The sequence below is a fragment of the Pezoporus occidentalis genome, unplaced genomic scaffold, assembly GCF_034315485.1.
Source record: "Pezoporus occidentalis ecotype Australia unplaced genomic scaffold, CSIRO_AGI_Poc_V1 ctg130, whole genome shotgun sequence".
Lineage (NCBI taxonomy): Eukaryota > Metazoa > Chordata > Aves > Psittaciformes > Psittacidae > Pezoporus > Pezoporus occidentalis.
This window is the reverse complement of record NW_026913104.1, coordinates 2,093,953-2,109,872: the sequence shown is the minus strand read 5'-3', so window position 1 is coordinate 2,109,872 and position 15,920 is coordinate 2,093,953. Positions and strand designations below refer to the sequence as shown.

Sequence of the window (15,920 nt, the reverse complement as noted above, 5' to 3'; positions counted from 1 at the left end):
GCTGAAACCGGGGCACAGAAGGTGATGGGGCAGTGAGCGGAAAGGTTAAACCCGACCTTTTCCACTGGCAGAAACAGCATCCAGAGGGAATCCCGGCGCCCTGGGGTGGGGACTGGCATCCTCCTGCCCCACTCCCGGGTTTCGCTGTTCTCATCTTGGAGCCGGGTTTTCGCCTCTGCCGGAGCCGGCGGCCGAAGAGGGAAGCTTCGGGGAGGCCGGGGCTGGAGGCGAGGCCGGGGCGGGCCCGGGGCCGGGGCGGGGAGCGACGGCCCCACCGGGCGGTGAAAAGCAGCCGCGGGGGCACCGGGAGCTCCGCTGCCGCCATGAGGGCAGCGCTGGCCCCCGGCATCCGTCTGCTGCGCGCCCTGCCCCGGGACAGCCGGTGAGAGCCGCGCGGGGACGGGAGCGGGACGGGAGCGGGATGGGGACCAGCCCTGCATCCCGGTTACTGCCCTGGGGACAGGGACCGGGGTGGGGACCAGCCCTGGACAGGGGATCACGCTCCTGGAGGCTGACACCGGCTCTGGACCGGCACCGGAATGAGGACTGGAACCGGGATAGGGACCGGCCCTGAAACCGGGGCATTGGTACCGGGATGGGCACCAGCCTTGGACCCAGGTTCGCTCTTCCGGGGACAGGCACCAAGACCAGGACCTGGGGTCACTGGGAGAGGGACCGGCACTGGGATAGCAACGAGCCCTGGATCCCCAGTTAGTTTCTTGGGGACAGGGACCGGTCCTGCACAGGGGATCACCCTCCTGCAGAGAGGCACCGGGACTGGGACCGGAACCGGGATGGGAGCCAGCCCTGGACCCCGGGTCACTCTTCCGGGGACCGGCTCCAGGGTGGGCGCAGACACCGGGACAGGGAGCGACCCTGGACCGGGGACCAGCACCGGGATAGTGACTAAGCAGGACTGGAACCAGCCCTGGTCTCTGGGTCACTCTCTTGGGGACCAGGACTGATCCTGGATCGGGAAACTGGCCCTGGGATAGGGACTGGAACCAGGACAGGGACCGGCCCTAGGCTCTTTTGTGAAGTGAAACTGCACAGAGGAGCAGGATGGGTTAAAACCACAAAGAAAAGGCTTTTGGTTGATTTTGTTCTCAACTTGGAGCAATCCCGTGACTTCTGGGTGCTGCAGCTGCCCCTGACCTCCTGCCTCCTCTGCTCTACTCTGAGTGCAGGATGAAGCCCTTGGCAATGCTCACCACACTCCAAAGTGTGTTGGATCCTATTTGGGATTTTCCGGGCTTTATCCACCAGCTTTGCTGGGAGCAGCAGCCCCATCCTCAAGCCCCACTTTCCCTCTAATTTCCCTCATTTTCCTGCACTTAATTCAAACATCCCTGTCCCCATCCTTGTGTCCCCATCCCTGACCTCTGCTCGCTCTATCCTGTAGGTACCGTGGCCTGACACTGGTGCTGACCTTCCTCTGCTACACCAGCTACCACCTCTCCCGAAAGCCCATCAGCATCGTCAAGGTTGGCTCCAACCTCACCCCAGCTGTAGGGAGAAGGGGTGTGGGTGTCCCTAAGCATCCCAAGTCCCACTTTTTCTCTCCCCACAGAGCCAGCTGCACCCCAATTGCTCTGCTTTGGACCCAAACCCCCACAACAAATCCAACAGCAGCACGTGGTGCAGTTGGGCACCCTTTGGTAAGGCTGAGCCCTCACCAGTCACCCCCAAATCTACCCCATGGCAGCCAGAATGGGGTCCCCCATGCCCTAAGCTGCGTGGTGGCTGGAGGCTCAGGCTCCTCCTTAGGCACCACGAGGGAATGAAGCAGCCAGTGGCAAAATCAGGGCTGGGAAGGGACCTGGTCATGCTCCTGGGAGGAGGGTCTTGGGAATGGGGATGCGGATGAGCCAGTAGCCATGGGAAGGGAAAACCTCTGGGACCACACTGATGTGTCCCTAATGTTTCTATTCCAGATGGGGACAACTACAAGGAGCTTTTTGGAGCACTGGATAATGCCTTCCTGGTGGCCTATGCCATCGGGATGTTTATCAGGTACCCAGGTCCTTTGCACCCTTTTCCTTCCACATACCAGTCTGCCAGGAAACTGGTTTCCATCGGGATGGGGAAAGCAGCACCCAGCAGGCTGCTGGGGTTGGCTTGGGATTCAGGCCCTGGCTCGGTGTGATAACACATCACCTGTGACAGCTCCCGTCCATGCTCTTCCCTGTCTCCACAGTGGGATTTTCGGGGAGCGCCTCCCCCTGCGCTACTACCTGTCAGGGGGGATGGTGCTGAGCGGGCTCTTCACTGCACTCTTCGGCCTCGGGTACTTCTGGGACATCCACGTCCTCTGGTACTTCATTGTCATGCAGGTACATCCGCACTGGAGGACCTGGATTTTACCACCACGGCCTCATCCCGCCTTTTCTGTGGCTTTTGGGCATCAGGGTGCCCCAATTTCCAATAGGGAATGCTGGGCATTTCCACTCCCATCAAACCTGGTCACACATGGCGTGGGAGCTGAAACCACCGGGTGTGCAAGTCCCGCTGAGCAGGGCGGGCACCCAGTTTGGCAACACCAGCCGCTCCCAGCGGAGCCACAGGAGCAATGCACATGGCTCCGGGATTGCTCCAGTGGGAAGAGAACCCCTAAACCAAGCTTTTCCTCGACAGTTTTGGGTTGGGGGTGGCTATTTTTGAGCCCAAATTGGGATCCATGGATCAAGTCGGGTGTCCGACGGTGCTGTGTGAGGCTGCCTCTTCTTTTCCCAGGTCTGCAATGGGCTGGTGCAGACGACAGGCTGGCCTTCTGTCGTGGCATGTGTTGGGAATTGGTTTGGGAAGGGAAAGTAAGTGTTTATCCAGTGTGTCCCTCCCCAGTCCTGGTCCCTGTGGGCCACAGCAGCCGTCCCAGTGATCCCAACCCAGCTGTGTCCCCACAGGAGAGGTTTGATCATGGGCATCTGGAACTCGCACACCTCCGTCGGGAACATCTTGGGGTCGCTCATCGCTGGTGTCTGGGTTTCCTCAGCCTGGGGCTTATCCTTCATCATGCCTGGCATTATCATCGCTGCTGTGGGCATCATCTGCTTCTTCTTCCTTGTGGAGTGTGAGTGGCCTGATTCAGGGCGCAGCAGAGGACCAGTGTAACACCAAAACCAGCAGGACCACAGTGATTCACCTTCATAGAATCATATTATAGCATGGTCTGTGTTGGAAGGGACCTTAAAGCTCATCCGGTTCCAACCCCTGCCATAGGCAGGGACACCTTCCACTAGAGCAGCTTGCTCCAAGCCCCATCCAACCTGGCCTTGAACGCTGCCAGGGATGGGGCATTTATCACTTCTTTGGGTAACCTGTTCCAGTGCCTCATCACCCTTAACCACCACCTCACCACCACCTTGCCCATCTCCAAGTGTTTTTTGGCAACCCCAAATCCTTATTTCCGGCCTGTGGCAAGCAGGGATAGGGACCTGACCACCATGGGGATGCTCAGCATCCTTTGGGATAATCCAGGCAGGCTCAGCCCCTGTACTGGTCACTCCTCTCAGCCTTTCTATAAAACATTTGGGAAGCACTTTGGATTTCACCAGGGTTTTTGCTGCTGGGAGATGCAGCTCCGTGTTTCTCCCTGCAGCTTGGGGGCTGGTCCAGGCTCACATGGGATCTCCTTTCTCTCTGCAGATCCTGAAGACGTCGGCTGCAGTCCACCTCTGCATCACGTGAGTTGAACTGATTCCCAAGGGGCTTGTTCTGGGCTGGGTGGTTGCTCAGTTTATGGTGAATCCTAGCCAGGAATCAGGTCATAACTCCAGAAATTAGAGCAGTGTTCGGTTATCACAGAGGATGCTTGTTGCTATTCCAGTGTGAGCATCCTCTGGGTCACATCCTGGCAACGAATCTGATGTTTCAGCCCCTTCCAGCAATGAGAGCCACATTTCCTACTAATGGCTTGCTTCTAGATGGCCTCTGATGAGGAGGATGCTGGAGGAGTGACCACCAATGGGAAGGATCCTGAAGCGGCCACCTCCAACGAGGGGTCACTGAGCACCTCAGGCCAGAGCAGCACAGATCGCACTGACAGCCCCAAGGAGGCAGCTGAGGCGCCCGAAGCCATCAGCTTCCTTGGGGCACTCCGGATACCTGTGAGTTGTGGGATACCCCTTAGATCCTGATGGGGATGGAGGCAAAGCCAGGGCAGGAAATCAGGGGGAAACCTGGTTCCATCTGGAGGATGCTGGGAGAAGGAGGCTCTTCTGATGTCTTCTGCTCTCCTCCCAGGGTGTGGTGGAGTTCTCCCTTTGCCTGCTCTTTGCCAAGCTGGTGAGCTACACCTTCCTCTACTGGCTGCCCCTCTATATTGTGAACGTCGGTGAGTTTTGGGGTTGGTGACTTGGGACTGAGCCTGGCAAATGGAGCATCTCCTCATCCCTCTCCTATTCCTTGCAGCTCATTTTGGTGCCAAGGAAGCCGGGGACCTGTCAACCCTCTTTGATGTCGGGGGCATTTTAGGTTTGTCACGTACCTGGGTGGAGGGGGTGGATCAGGGATGATTTGGGGACAACCATGATCTTGACTGGAAGCCCCCTCCACAGGTAACACCATCCCTGGAGCACTGCAGTAAGGTTTATTCAGCATTCATAGCACCCAGCAGGCACTGAACACCCTGTGCTTTTATTTTGCCATCCAGATGCCCATCACAACATCTTTCCTTGGGTCTTGCTTGCTCAGACTCAAATTCTTCTTAGATAACACGTTTAGCAAGTGTGGAGGAAACCAGAGCTGGGTGTAGGTGTAGGGAAACCATCTGCAGGGAGAAAGCCACAGGGATGAATCAAAGCTGTTCACTCTGATATTATTCTCTGTAACCTTGGGGACATGAAGAAGCTGGGGGATGAAGGAGCATCCTGTTGCAGCATCCCAATGGATTTGCTGCTGGGGTGCTGTGACTGACCCATGACTCCTCCTTGCAGGGGGTATCTTTGCCGGCCTCATCTCTGACTACACAGGGGGCAGAGCCACCACGTGCTGCGTGATGCTGATCCTCGCCGCTCCCGTGGTGCGTTGTCACGCGGGGTTAAAACCCAGTCACGAGGGTCTCCTCTGCTCCGGCTCCTTTGAGTCACAGCCTGTTCCTCTTGTGATCCTCTTCCCAAGCCCGGGATAAGCTGGTCACGCGCTCGGCTGAGTTAAGAGCTGGGATAGATCCACATGCCCAGATGTTCCACAACTGAGGGCTGGGAGAGGATTGCAGAGCCCACCAGCTTAAACAACCCCTCTGGGGTTCTTCTTTTCCTCCACCCTGCTGTAACCCTGCTCTGGTTTAAAGACTTTAGGGGCTCCCACTCAGTCTGTCCAGCTTTTGCCTCTTTGCTTTGCATCCCAAAAGCCCCCATGCTGCCAGCCTCATGCTTGGATGTCCTTCCCAAGCACCTGCATGGAGTTCATTTGGCTTTGCTGCCACAAACCCGAGGCTAATGAGCTGTAATCCAAGCCTGGCTGGCTCTGGGTTCTGACCCTCTCCCTGCTGAAAAGCCGAGAGGCTGCATCCCATCCGCATCCCCACTAACTCACTGCCTGGCTCCAGCCAGCACGGACGTGCACGAGCCTCCTTGGGCCATAAATCGTGGCAGCACCTCCGTTTGCCAGCGGCCAGGAATTCCATCTGGCAGGCAGACAGTGGGATATGGAGCCAAGGGCGCACTCGGCTCCCTAATCCTGGCTGGGGTCTGTAAAGCTTGTCACCAGTGATAATTCAGGTCCCTACCTTCTCTGTCCTGTCCCTGGGTGCTGCTGAATAGAAGACAGCTGGAATAGCTATAACTGGTTCATCTTATGGCTCTTTTCCAGCTGTTCCTGTATAACCATGTTGGCCAGAACGGCATTGGCACATCCATAGGTAAGGAGCTCCTTGGCACATCCCACAAAGGGATGGGAGATGCTGTGGAATCACCTCCCTTCATTTCTCTTCTTGACCTGGGCTCCTGTTCTGGGATCTGTGGAGGATGGTGCTGGGTGGGAGCACAGAGAAATGCAGGATGGATGCATGGGGCCCAGCGTCCTGCTGCTCCCTGCACTGCCAGGTCTGATCTCTTCCTCTTCCGCGCAGCGATGCTGATTGTCTGCGGCGCTCTGGTTAACGGGCCCTACGCGCTCATCACCACGGCCGTGTCAGCAGACTTGGTGAGAGGCACATCTCAGACCCCCCAAAAGCTGCTCCCTCTTTCCCAGAGGGATGGTGGCTGGGATTTCTGCATTCCAGCTTTGCTGTGCAAAGCTAAGCGCAGCGGAGGAAGGCAGGACTGGCACACCTTGCACTCTGGTCCCTACCTTCCCTGAAACACGGCTGTTTTCCTATGCTCTTTCACGTTGGCTGTGTGACTCTGCTTCAGCCCTGCGGCATCTTCCTCTGCATCTCCCACTGTCAGTGGGCAAATGCACTGTGAAACCACCTGGGATTCCTGCCTGCTGCTGGGAATCCAGGTTTTGCCTTGGTTTGGCTGCAGGCAGCGTCTGAGTTCGGTCTCCCATCCATGGCTGGGTCTGCCACATGGAGATTGCTGCCTGGGATGTGAACCAGCCTCACACTAGGACGCTGGCTGCAGACCCTGAAGCTGCTTTTTCTCCTGATGTTTTACTTCTTCATCCCAACAGGGAACCCATGAGTCTCTCAAAGGCAATGCCAAAGCCCTTTCTACTGTCACAGCCATCATTGATGGCACAGGATCCATAGGTGTGTATGGCTGGTGAGTGCTGTGGTCCCCTCTCCCATGCACAGGACATCTAACATGGCTCGTGTGCCCTCACAGGTGCTGCACTAGGGCCACTGCTTGCAGGGCTCATCTCCCCCACGGGCTGGAATAACGTGTTCTACATGTTGATAGCAGCGGATGTCTTGGCTTGCCTGGTAGGTCCCTCCTCAGCAGGAGCTACTTTGCTACCCTGGGTGTTTGAGGCCTCCGTTTTAGCCACCATGCTTGCTGGTGGAGGGCAGGGATGGTCCTTGAGACAGCCAGGCACAGGGCAACCTGCATCAGAGAGTGATTTGGAGCAGTCCTGGGGAGAAGGACCTGGGGGTGTTGGGTGAGGAGCAGCTCCCCATGACCCAGCTTCAGTGTGTGCTTGAGCCCAGAACTCCCCCATCTGCTGGGCTGCACCCCCAGAGCGTGAGCAACAGGTCAGGGAGGGGATCCTGACCCTCTGCTGTGCTCTGGTGAGACCCCCCCTGAAGTCCTGATCCAGCTCTGGGGCAGCAGCACAAGAGGGACGTGGAGCTGTTGGAGCGAGGCCAGAGGAGGCAATGGAGATGCTGCGAGGGCTGGAGCAGCTCTGCTCTGGAGCCAGGCTGAGAGAGCTGGGCTGGGTCAGCCTGGAGAAGAGAAGACTCCTGAAGGGGAGACCTGAGAGCAGCTCCAGTGCCTGAAGGGGCTGCAGGAAACCTGGAGAGGGGCTTGGGACAAGGGATGTAGGGACAGGCCAAGGGGAATGGCTTTAACCTGCCAGAGGGGAGACTGAGATGAGCTCTTAGGCAGAAGCTCTTCCCTGTGAGGGTGCTGAGGCGCTGGCACAGGGTGCCCAGAGAAGCTGTGGCTGCCCCATCCGTGGCAGTGTTCAAGGGCAGGTTGGACACAGGGGCTTGGAGTCTGTGTCCAAACCTTTGCCTCTGTTTGCTTGGCTTTCCCCAGCGACCTCCTCCGTACAGGGTGTCAGTTCATGGGATCTTCCCTAGGAAGAGCCTTAAAATTTCTCTCCTGGTTGGGAACCCTCACCCCCCCATGGTGACCTGACCCTGCACCTTTCCTCCTGCAGCTCCTCACTCGCGTGGTGGTCAAAGAGGTCCGCGGGTGGTGTGGCTACATGGCGAGGAAGAGAGGGTACGTACGTGCCACCCCGGGGCAGCCTCTGCTCCTGCAACCCCAAAACAGGGCACCGGTACCGCTCCGAAAAGACATTTGCCATCCCTTGCTGTCCCTGCTGCACCTTCACGTGGGCATTGCCGGGTCGCCTGCCCATGTTAGGCACAGAGAGACATTTTCACCTTGATCCAGGGCAGCCCCCGGGGGGGTTTCAGCCCTCTCCTGGTGCTAAACACGCGGTCCTTGTGTCTTTGTAGCTCTAGTGTGCAGCTGACAGAGTCAGTGCTGGATGGGAAGTAGCTCGGTGTGAGTATTTCTGCTCAAGCCCTGAGGATTAAATGCAACCTCAAGCCTGATTCGCCCCGCTTTCGAGTTCTGCTTGGCAGGCTCAGCCTCCAACAGCCGCTCTGCTGATAATCAAAGGGTTGAGATCAGGATTTGGGAATCAAATGGTGATGGCCAGGGAAGAGAGTGTGGATGGGTGGGTGGGCAGCGTGTCCTTGTCTCCGGCTGATAAGATGTTAGCCATGGTGCCTGATTGATTGGCATTGATTAAACACACTTGAAACAGCCAAATCTATAGGCTGCCCTGCCCACCCAAGCTAATGAGCTTGATTACACACAGCCTGGGCTCGCTAATCAAAGCCATGGCCAAATCACTGCAGCAAGGGTATAAATACCTCCAAATCAGCACTGCCCTGCCTCTGATTGCCACTGGAGCTTCAAGCACTTCCAGTCCTGGCAGTGGGGCACCAGACCCCGTACTCCTCATGAACCTTTGGCCCTTATATCTTGTGTTTGCAGGTGAAAAGACCATTAGTGTGGGTCTTGCGCTGTGGTAAGTGCAGCCCAAATCTCCTTCTCAGGGCTGTTGGCTCCACTTCCTTGTGCCAGGGCTGGCTGGGGTGAGGACTGTCCTGGCTGTGCCAAAACCGGGGTGTTGTTGTGAGCTGTGGGAAGCAGCTGGCTTGGTTGTGGAATACTTCAGCACCCTCAAGGGCTTTGGGAGCAGCTTGTGGAGAGGAGGCGCAGGTGCTGGGGGTGTTTTGTGCGGAGCTTTGGTCAGAGGTGGAGCGGTGGCTGCATCTTCTCCTGGATCCTGTTTCTCCTCCGGGCTTGCAGACGGGCCGGGGTTCACTTTGCATCCCTCCAGCAGCACGGTCCCAGCGCCTGCCGGGGGGGCTCCCACCACGCTCAGCCCCTCGCTTCTCTCCATGCAGGTTTAAGGAGTTCTGATGGATCCCTGTGAGCCGCCTGGAGGGAGCAGAGAGGCTGGAGCACGCCAGGAGCGTGTTCCTCTCGGCAGAGCCGAGGCATAGCCCCATGGGCTCCTGCTGCTGCCCTGGGCTGGCTTCGGAGAGAGGAGCAGTCCCTGGGCCTCGGCACAGCAGCTTTTTGGGCTGAATCTTCACTTTTGGCCATTTTATTAATAAAAATGTGCAAAGCCTGTGTTGCCGTGTCTCGGCAGGGCTCGGCCAGGTCTGTGTCAACTTGGGGGTGGTGGTTGTGCCCCTCTTCATGCTTTTCTCCTCTCCTTTGGAAGCCTGCCTCATCCCTGTGCTTGGTATTTCAGGTTATTGGACCAGGAGGATGGCTCCAAAGCACTTAAGGCACTGTCTTGACTCAAAGTGCTGCTTATTCTACATAGAGAACATCCCCAAGGTTTTCATTGAGCCCAAATTCAGCTGCTTTTACTCCTTGTCTCAACCCACCACTTGGACCAAGAGGGCAAGATGGGGGCAAGAGACCCCATCATCACTCAATAAGGGACAGAGCCAGATGTGTGCTCATGGGTTGGGGGCAGCTTTGGTGTGTGAGGAGTTGGGGTATTCACAAGCCATGAGGTGAGTTTCTCAGCCTGGTCACCATTAAGGGAATGTGCCAGGCTCCAGCTCCCCACCAAGAGGGGAGCTGCCTGGTATAAATCTGAGCTCTAATTGACTTCACCTCCTTGGATCTTAAAACATCTGGGCCTGATGTGATTTTTATTAAGTGCTGATTTCATCGGCAAAGGGGACAGGCAGCTTGGAGAGTGGCAGCCACACGTTCGAGGTGGCTAGGTGGTGATACCAGGCCTTTGGTCCCCCCCATGCTGACCAAAGATGCTCAATGAGGCTGGTTGCCTGCAGGTCCCTATGGAGAAAGCAGGAAAAATGGTCAGGGCAGGCAGAGAAAACCAAAATCCCCAATGACCCTTTTTTCCCAGGAAAATAACACCCCTCCCAAGGCAAACCCTAATGGAGCCATAGGGAGAGGTGTCACGACAGGGTCTGTCCTCAGCAGATGATCCCGTGGAGCCACACAGCATCCTGAGGCCACGTGGCCTCTGATGGCACAAGGACCAAGGACCAGGAGGGATGCTGGGCTGAGCTCTCAGTTACCTTCACCTCATGGAGGAGGATGTTGGGGGGGGTTGGAATGTATTTTGAAGCAACAAATCCCACCAGCCCTGACATACACAGCAAAAAGCAACTTGCTTGGGGGTTGTTTTCCCTTTATTCCTTCCCCCCCCCCCCCCACCTCCTCTCTGTTCATTTTTTTGGGATAAATTTAGGCCTGGGCCACATCCCGCTCGTGCTTGGAAAGTGTGAGCAGCGCTTGGCTGGGAGCGAGGAGAGAGGGCAGACAGCCCACAGCGGCTTTCAGCTTCCAACCTGGACCAAATGCCAAAGAAAACCCCAGCTCTCGCTGAGATTCAAGAGACCGAGGGGTGGGCAGGAAGGCAGAGGGGGGATCCCCCGGGTTTGCTCCAGCCAAAGGGCTGTTTAAACCCTGCCAGGCTCCTTTGGGAGGTGTCTGCAAGGCTCACCTCGTCTCCTTCCTTTGCTGGAGAAGGGGCCGCTGCTTCCCCCCCACCGCAGCCTCTTGACACAGCATCCTGTGTGTGAACCGGGAGAGCACCATGACGCTGCTGCCCCATGGATGGCAACAAGAATCACACCTAAAATGGGCTCATTATGAGCCTGTCTGGTAAAAACAGAGCCTGGGCGACACCACGGCCCCCCAGCCTTGGCAAGGGGGCTGCACACATCCTGAAGGAATGCCGTTGATCCGCCGGGATGCTGTGAAGGCGAGGAGGTGGCTGGAGCACATAATGACCTACGCAAGGAGCAGCCGGCTAACGCTGAAGGGCTTTTTAATTAGCAGCCAAAGGCAAAGCGGGATTCAGCAGCGGGAAGCTGAAGTCAGCAAAGTCAAGGTGGAAATAAGAGGCCAGCTTTTACCAGAGAGGGTAATTAAGTGCCGGCAGAGCGCAGCGTGAGGAATTGCCGTCATTCAAGGATTCAGCTCCTTAAATCAAGGAGTTTCCCCTGCAGACGCTTGTGCTCCCTCCATCCCACCCTGGCACCAGCCAGGAGCTGCCCTTGGGTCCCCAGGTACCAGCATCCTGGTGTGGGAGCATCCCCGCTTGTATCTAAGGAGCCAGGCAGGGAATTTAGGGGGGAAAAGGGCTGTTTTTCCCACCTGAGCTGGCTTGGCCACCCTCATCCCAGTGCAGTGTCTTTTGGTATCCTTTTTTCCCACTGGGATTTAGCATGGTTTTTCACTTGTATGGGGCTGGCACAATGGGATATTTGGAGCAAAAGGAAAGCTGGGTTCATTTGCTCATAGTTTTGGTATAAAGCTGGGGGGGGGGGTGGGGTGTGTGCGGGGAAAGCAGGGCTCCTTGGCTATAACACCTCCTGAGCTCCCAATGAGGAGGAGGTTGGGATGTAAGCCAAACCCACCCTCCTGCTGCACATTAACTGGAAAAAGTAAGGATCAGGATGCTAGACAGAGGCAGGAGGTTATCCCCCGGGAGCTGAGGGTTGGGGTGAGGGGATGGCAGCAAAACATCACCATTTGGGGCTGCCTGGAAAACAGCTCATACCAATTCCTTGACGCGGTCTTTCCTTTCCCAAAAATAAACAGGAACTGTCTGGAAAGCCCCTGCACCGAGAGAAGCAGAAGTGCCCAGAATAAATAAATACAGGGAGAGAGCCCAGGCTGAGTGCATCCAGCTGGTTCCCACTGCCAGGGGTGGCAAGGGATGAGGACAGAGCTGGGAATGTCTTTGGGGAGGTAAAGGGGAGAGCGCATGGGGCTCTTTCCCTAATGAATGGGATTTCTGGGATGGTCTCCTCATGCAGGACCCACCATGTTCCTCCTGCAGTGCAGCATTCGCTCTTCCCAAAATCCCCCCCCCCCCCCGCAGCATGACCCTTTTGACTTCAGTTACAAATGGATTTAGGGGAGGGGGAAAAGCAAATCTTGGCTTTGTGGCACCAAACCACGAGTAGCTTCCCATTGCTGCTTCTAGGGCTGGGATTTTTCATGCCCCAGCTCCTTTTGCCACAGTTTCGCCGTTCATCCGACCCAAAGCCTCTCCAAATCATCCTCACAAGCACAGGGAGTAAGGACACGGCAGGCTTGGAGCCAGAGCCAGGCTTCATGTTCATAGATGTTATTAAGATGATGAATTAAATATGAATTTGGTTTCAGGCATAATATCCAAATCACCAAGAGACCTGACACGCTGCATTGCATAAATGCTCAGCATGTTCCTTAACATGATAGTTCCACTCCCTTGGATACAGGCTTCGGGATGGACTGGGATTGAGCATTTACTCTGCTCAGGAACCAGAGATGACTCTCCTCTGCCTTTTTCTGACAGGTAATTCCATGGTTTTTGCTGGCTGTGTGAGTGCTGGGGCACTTATATAAGTATATATATATGTAAGTATATATATATTATATATATAAGTATATATTATCTGCAGGGGAAACATCACCCTCAAGCTCATTGGCTCTGCCCGATTCCTCTTTCATGCCCTGACAGTGGGAGTTTGTGACTGAGAGCAGTCAGGACAGGGCTGGGAGAAGCTTCAATTCACTGCTCACCATCTTCAGTTCAAAGTGACATAAAGGCCAAAAAAAGCTCTCTATAAATGGGGAAATAACTAAAAAGCAGTGTGAGAGCTGAGTCTTGCTACATGAGGGGCTACATCACCCCTGAGCACAGCGCAGGGCTGCAGCAAGAGGGTCCCTTCATGGGCAGGCAGGGTTGTTCAGGCCAGATCTGGCTCTCCTGTGCATCCTTGACCAGGGGAAACTTTAGTTTGCCTTTTTTAGCATCATTTGAGGTCTTGTTCCCCCCCCCCGCCAAAGCCTCAGGTTTCTGGTCAAAGGGACGGTCCCCAGCAATCCAGAGCCACATGCAGACCTTCCAAAATCCCCACATCTGGATGGGAAAAGGTGGTTTCAGAGACATAGGGTGGCAAAAGGTGATGTTCCTGGAGGAGAAAGACCGAGTCAGGGATTTCTCAGAGAGCTTTATTACGGGTGAAAAAGGAACAGTAACAAACCAGCTCTTGTGGACCACACTAACAAACCATCTCGGTTCAGTGCACTGGATCAAGTGTGGCACAAAGTGCACGGATTTCAACTCTCCTGGAAAAGAGAAGAGAGAAGTTAAAGCACCTCTGGGACCTGTAAGAGGCTTAAACCCATCTGGAGAGGAAGGTGCTCATGCCCAATCATAGAATCATGGAATGGTTTAGGTTGGAAGAGACTTCAAAGCCCATCCAATAACAACCCCCTGCAATGAGCAGGGACATCTTCAGCTAGACCAGGTTGCCCAGAATCACATCCAGCCTGGCCAAACTTTGCTTTTAGAGATGAAAGACACAGTTCTGCGTGCAGCAAAACACTTCAGTTGCTTCGTTGGCTCCTTCTGAGCCTGGTAAACCGATGGGTTCACCTCCAGAACAGCTTCCTGGTCTCCCTTTCCTGGTTTACTGCCATGATCCTGGGATCTCCTTTTGGCAGGGATTGCTGCCTCCAGCTGCTGCTAGCTGCGGGGAAGCGGTTTGGCGTAGACTGGCTCCATGAGGTGGTAGATCAGGAACAGGAACAGGCACCCAAGTAAGACCAGGGACATGACAGCCAGGAGGACAAAGCGGCCGATTAAGAAGGTGTCCACGATCTGCAGTGGGAAGGGAGGAAAAGGAAAGACCACAACACCCATTACAGGAGCCTGGAGGGAGCACGCCACGTCCTGCAGAAGAGTGCTGTCAGAGAAGATCGCTCCAGGAGGAAAACCAGTGGGGTTCCCCCAGATTTCTCCCCTCGCTTTTCATTCCTGACACCGGTGCTCTCTGCGGGAAGCGGGAATGACTGGAAGAAGAATCCCTTTCATCTGAACAAAGGAAATGTGGAGGAAAGGAGCAGCACAGGGAAGAAACACAAGACAAAACCCGCAGCAGCTCCCCCTGGCCAAAAGCATCCTTTTAGAAGGGGAGCAGTGGGGAAAAGAGAAGACTGAAAACGAGGGCCCAGCAGCAATGCAAGACACAACGAGGAGCCAGGTTACAGAATCATCCTCCCAGCTCCTGAGCCCACAGCAGAGCTTCGCTCGGCCCAGCTCAGCCCTACAAATCCCACCAGCACACGCTCAGCCCTGGTGCTGCTGCGGGAAGAGTCTCCTGTGAGTGAAAGCGTTGGCTCTTCCTGCACGTTTCTCTTTTTAATGAGGCAGTTAGCAGGGTTTCGGTGCAGAAAACCCAGGTCATGCATTATTGATAGGCAGGGCAGGGACAGTCCAATTGAAGGTATAAGCTTTCCAATTCTGTTGCTCTCCCGGGCACACACACACTCAGCTGCCTTTCATCTCGCTTCCAACCTTTACAAGAGCAAGGTAGAGAAAAGACAAAACACTTCCCAGTGTCTTTAGTTGGGATTGACACAGACCCAGCATCTAGAAGAGCGGTAATTAATGTGCATTAATAACTGAACAGAGGAAATGGCACCTAAAACACCACTAAACTTTGTGTATTCCCAGCCCGAGGAGCCCTGGGGAAGCTCAGGCAGGCTGATGTGACCCACAACTGAGGGGAGAGATCCCTGTGCCTGACAGCACAGACCAGGGGCTCCGCACACACACAGATGGCTCCATGCTTGAGCGCGGGAATAACCTGTAAGAGAGCTGAAGAGCGGTTACCAGGCTTTAGAATGCAAACCCAGAGCTGGGGACAGTGAACGGCTGCAGAATTAGAGGGGGAAATATCCAGAGTGCGCTGGGTGATGGAGGCAGGAGGGAGCCTGGAAAACACATGGCCCAAGCTGGAAAAGGGATGGCAGAGGGGGAGCAGAAGCTGCTGGAGCTCAGGGCTGAGCCGGGAAGGACAAGAGCATGGGGGCAATTCCTGCGCAGAGGAACCATCCTGATGTAAAGGCTCATCCCCAGGGACCATCCCAAGGTAAAGGCTCACTCCCACGGACCATCCCGAGGTGAAAGCCCATCCCCGGGGCCTCGGGTCCCCCCTTGCGGCCCCCGCCCCGAGGTGCCGCCCCGCACACCCGCCCCTCTTGGCCGCGGTCCCACCTCATAGACGGCCGCGGTGCTCGGCCGCTCCTCCTCCCGCGGGAACAGCAGCAGCGCGGCGCTGAGGACGGCGGCTCCCAGCGCCACCAGCACCACGGTGAACCTGGAGGGGAGCGGGAAGCAGCCTCAGCCTCAGCCCCCAGCCCGGCCTCTCCCCGCCCCTCCCGTGCTCACCGTGCTCGCCCGGCGGCTCGGGACAGCACCAGGCACAGCACCAGCGCCAGCGCCCACAGCAGCTGCAGCGCCAGCACGCCGGGGCCCAGCCCCAGCCCCAGCGCCGCGCCCGCCATGCTGCCCCGCCGCTTCCCCCTAGCAACCGCGGCGCTCAGCGCCCGCGAGAGCCACTCAGCGCCGCCCGCCGCCCGCCCGCCGCTTCCTATTGGCTGGGGGAGCGCGGGGACGTGATTTTTCCCACGCTGCCACACGCGGGGGCGCGCCACTGGGGTCCGTTCTCGCTGCCGCCGTTCCCGTTGGCATTCCCGTTCCCGTTGGCATTCCCGTTCCCGTTCCGGCTGCCCTGACTACAAAAGACTCTTCACTGAAAGGATGCCCAGGCGTTGGAACAGGCTGCCTAGGAGTCAGCGTCCATGGAAGTGTTCACACCCCGTGTAGACGAGGCCCTCAGTGCCGTGGGTTAGTGGTGGCCTTGGTAGGCAAAGGTATAGACTTGGTGATCTTAAAGGTCTTTTCCAACCTGGTTGATTCCGTGATTCCCCCACACCTTATCCTATTGTGTATGG

At 56.4% G+C, this 15,920-nt stretch overlaps 2 protein-coding genes across 4 annotated transcripts; one reads left to right on the top strand and one right to left on the bottom strand.

Moving 5' to 3' along the window:
* Nucleotides 1–226: 226 nt before the first annotated feature.
* SLC37A2 (solute carrier family 37 member 2) lies at nucleotides 227–9,266 on the top strand. Of its 3 annotated transcripts, XM_062608733.1 has the most exons (20): nucleotides 227–382; nucleotides 1,403–1,484; nucleotides 1,571–1,658; nucleotides 1,935–2,013; nucleotides 2,198–2,333; nucleotides 2,734–2,810; nucleotides 2,904–3,070; nucleotides 3,646–3,683; nucleotides 3,924–4,106; nucleotides 4,243–4,333; nucleotides 4,411–4,473; nucleotides 4,935–5,020; nucleotides 5,812–5,860; nucleotides 6,071–6,144; nucleotides 6,616–6,694; nucleotides 6,771–6,868; nucleotides 7,771–7,835; nucleotides 8,075–8,123; nucleotides 8,622–8,655; nucleotides 9,038–9,266. In XM_062608733.1, the coding sequence occupies exons 1-18, from the start codon at nucleotides 324–326 to the stop codon at nucleotides 8,115–8,117; spliced, it is 1,557 nt and encodes a 518-aa protein (XP_062464717.1). In that variant the 5' UTR covers nucleotides 227–323; the 3' UTR covers nucleotides 8,118–8,123; nucleotides 8,622–8,655; nucleotides 9,038–9,266. The 3 variants fall into 3 exon arrangements, with proteins under 3 accessions (XP_062464717.1, XP_062464716.1, XP_062464718.1); XM_062608732.1 differs by lacking the exon at nucleotides 8,622–8,655; XM_062608734.1 differs by lacking the exons at nucleotides 8,075–8,123; nucleotides 8,622–8,655.
* Nucleotides 9,267–13,093: 3,827 nt separating this feature from the next.
* Nucleotides 13,094–15,512, bottom strand: TMEM218 (transmembrane protein 218). The gene is made up of 3 exons (XM_062608735.1): nucleotides 15,355–15,512; nucleotides 15,181–15,283; nucleotides 13,094–13,782 (listed from the first exon to the last, which is right to left on the bottom strand). The coding sequence occupies exons 1-3, from the start codon at nucleotides 15,468–15,470 to the stop codon at nucleotides 13,648–13,650; spliced, it is 354 nt and encodes a 117-aa protein (XP_062464719.1). The 5' UTR covers nucleotides 15,471–15,512; the 3' UTR covers nucleotides 13,094–13,647.
* Between the last annotated feature and the right edge of the window lie 408 nt (nucleotides 15,513–15,920).

Coding starts and splice junctions, on each gene's coding strand:
- SLC37A2 (XM_062608732.1), top strand. CDS start 324: ATGAGGGCAGCGCTGGCCCCCGGCATCCGTCTGCTGCGCGCCCTGCCC. Junction 4,474..4,934: donor TGATGTCGGGGGCATTTTAG/GTTTGTCACGTA, acceptor TCCTCCTTGCAG/GGGGTATCTTTGCCGGCCTC. Junction 5,861..6,070: donor CGGCATTGGCACATCCATAG/GTAAGGAGCTCC, acceptor TCTTCCGCGCAG/CGATGCTGATTGTCTGCGGC.
- TMEM218 (XM_062608735.1), bottom strand. CDS start 15,470: ATGGCGGGCGCGGCGCTGGGGCTGGGGCTGGGCCCCGGCGTGCTGGCG. Junction 15,284..15,354: donor CGAGCCGCCGGGCGAGCACG/GTGAGCACGGGA, acceptor GCTCCCCTCCAG/GTTCACCGTGGTGCTGGTGG. Junction 13,783..15,180: donor GCACCGCGGCCGTCTATGAG/GTGGGACCGCGG, acceptor TTCCCACTGCAG/ATCGTGGACACCTTCTTAAT.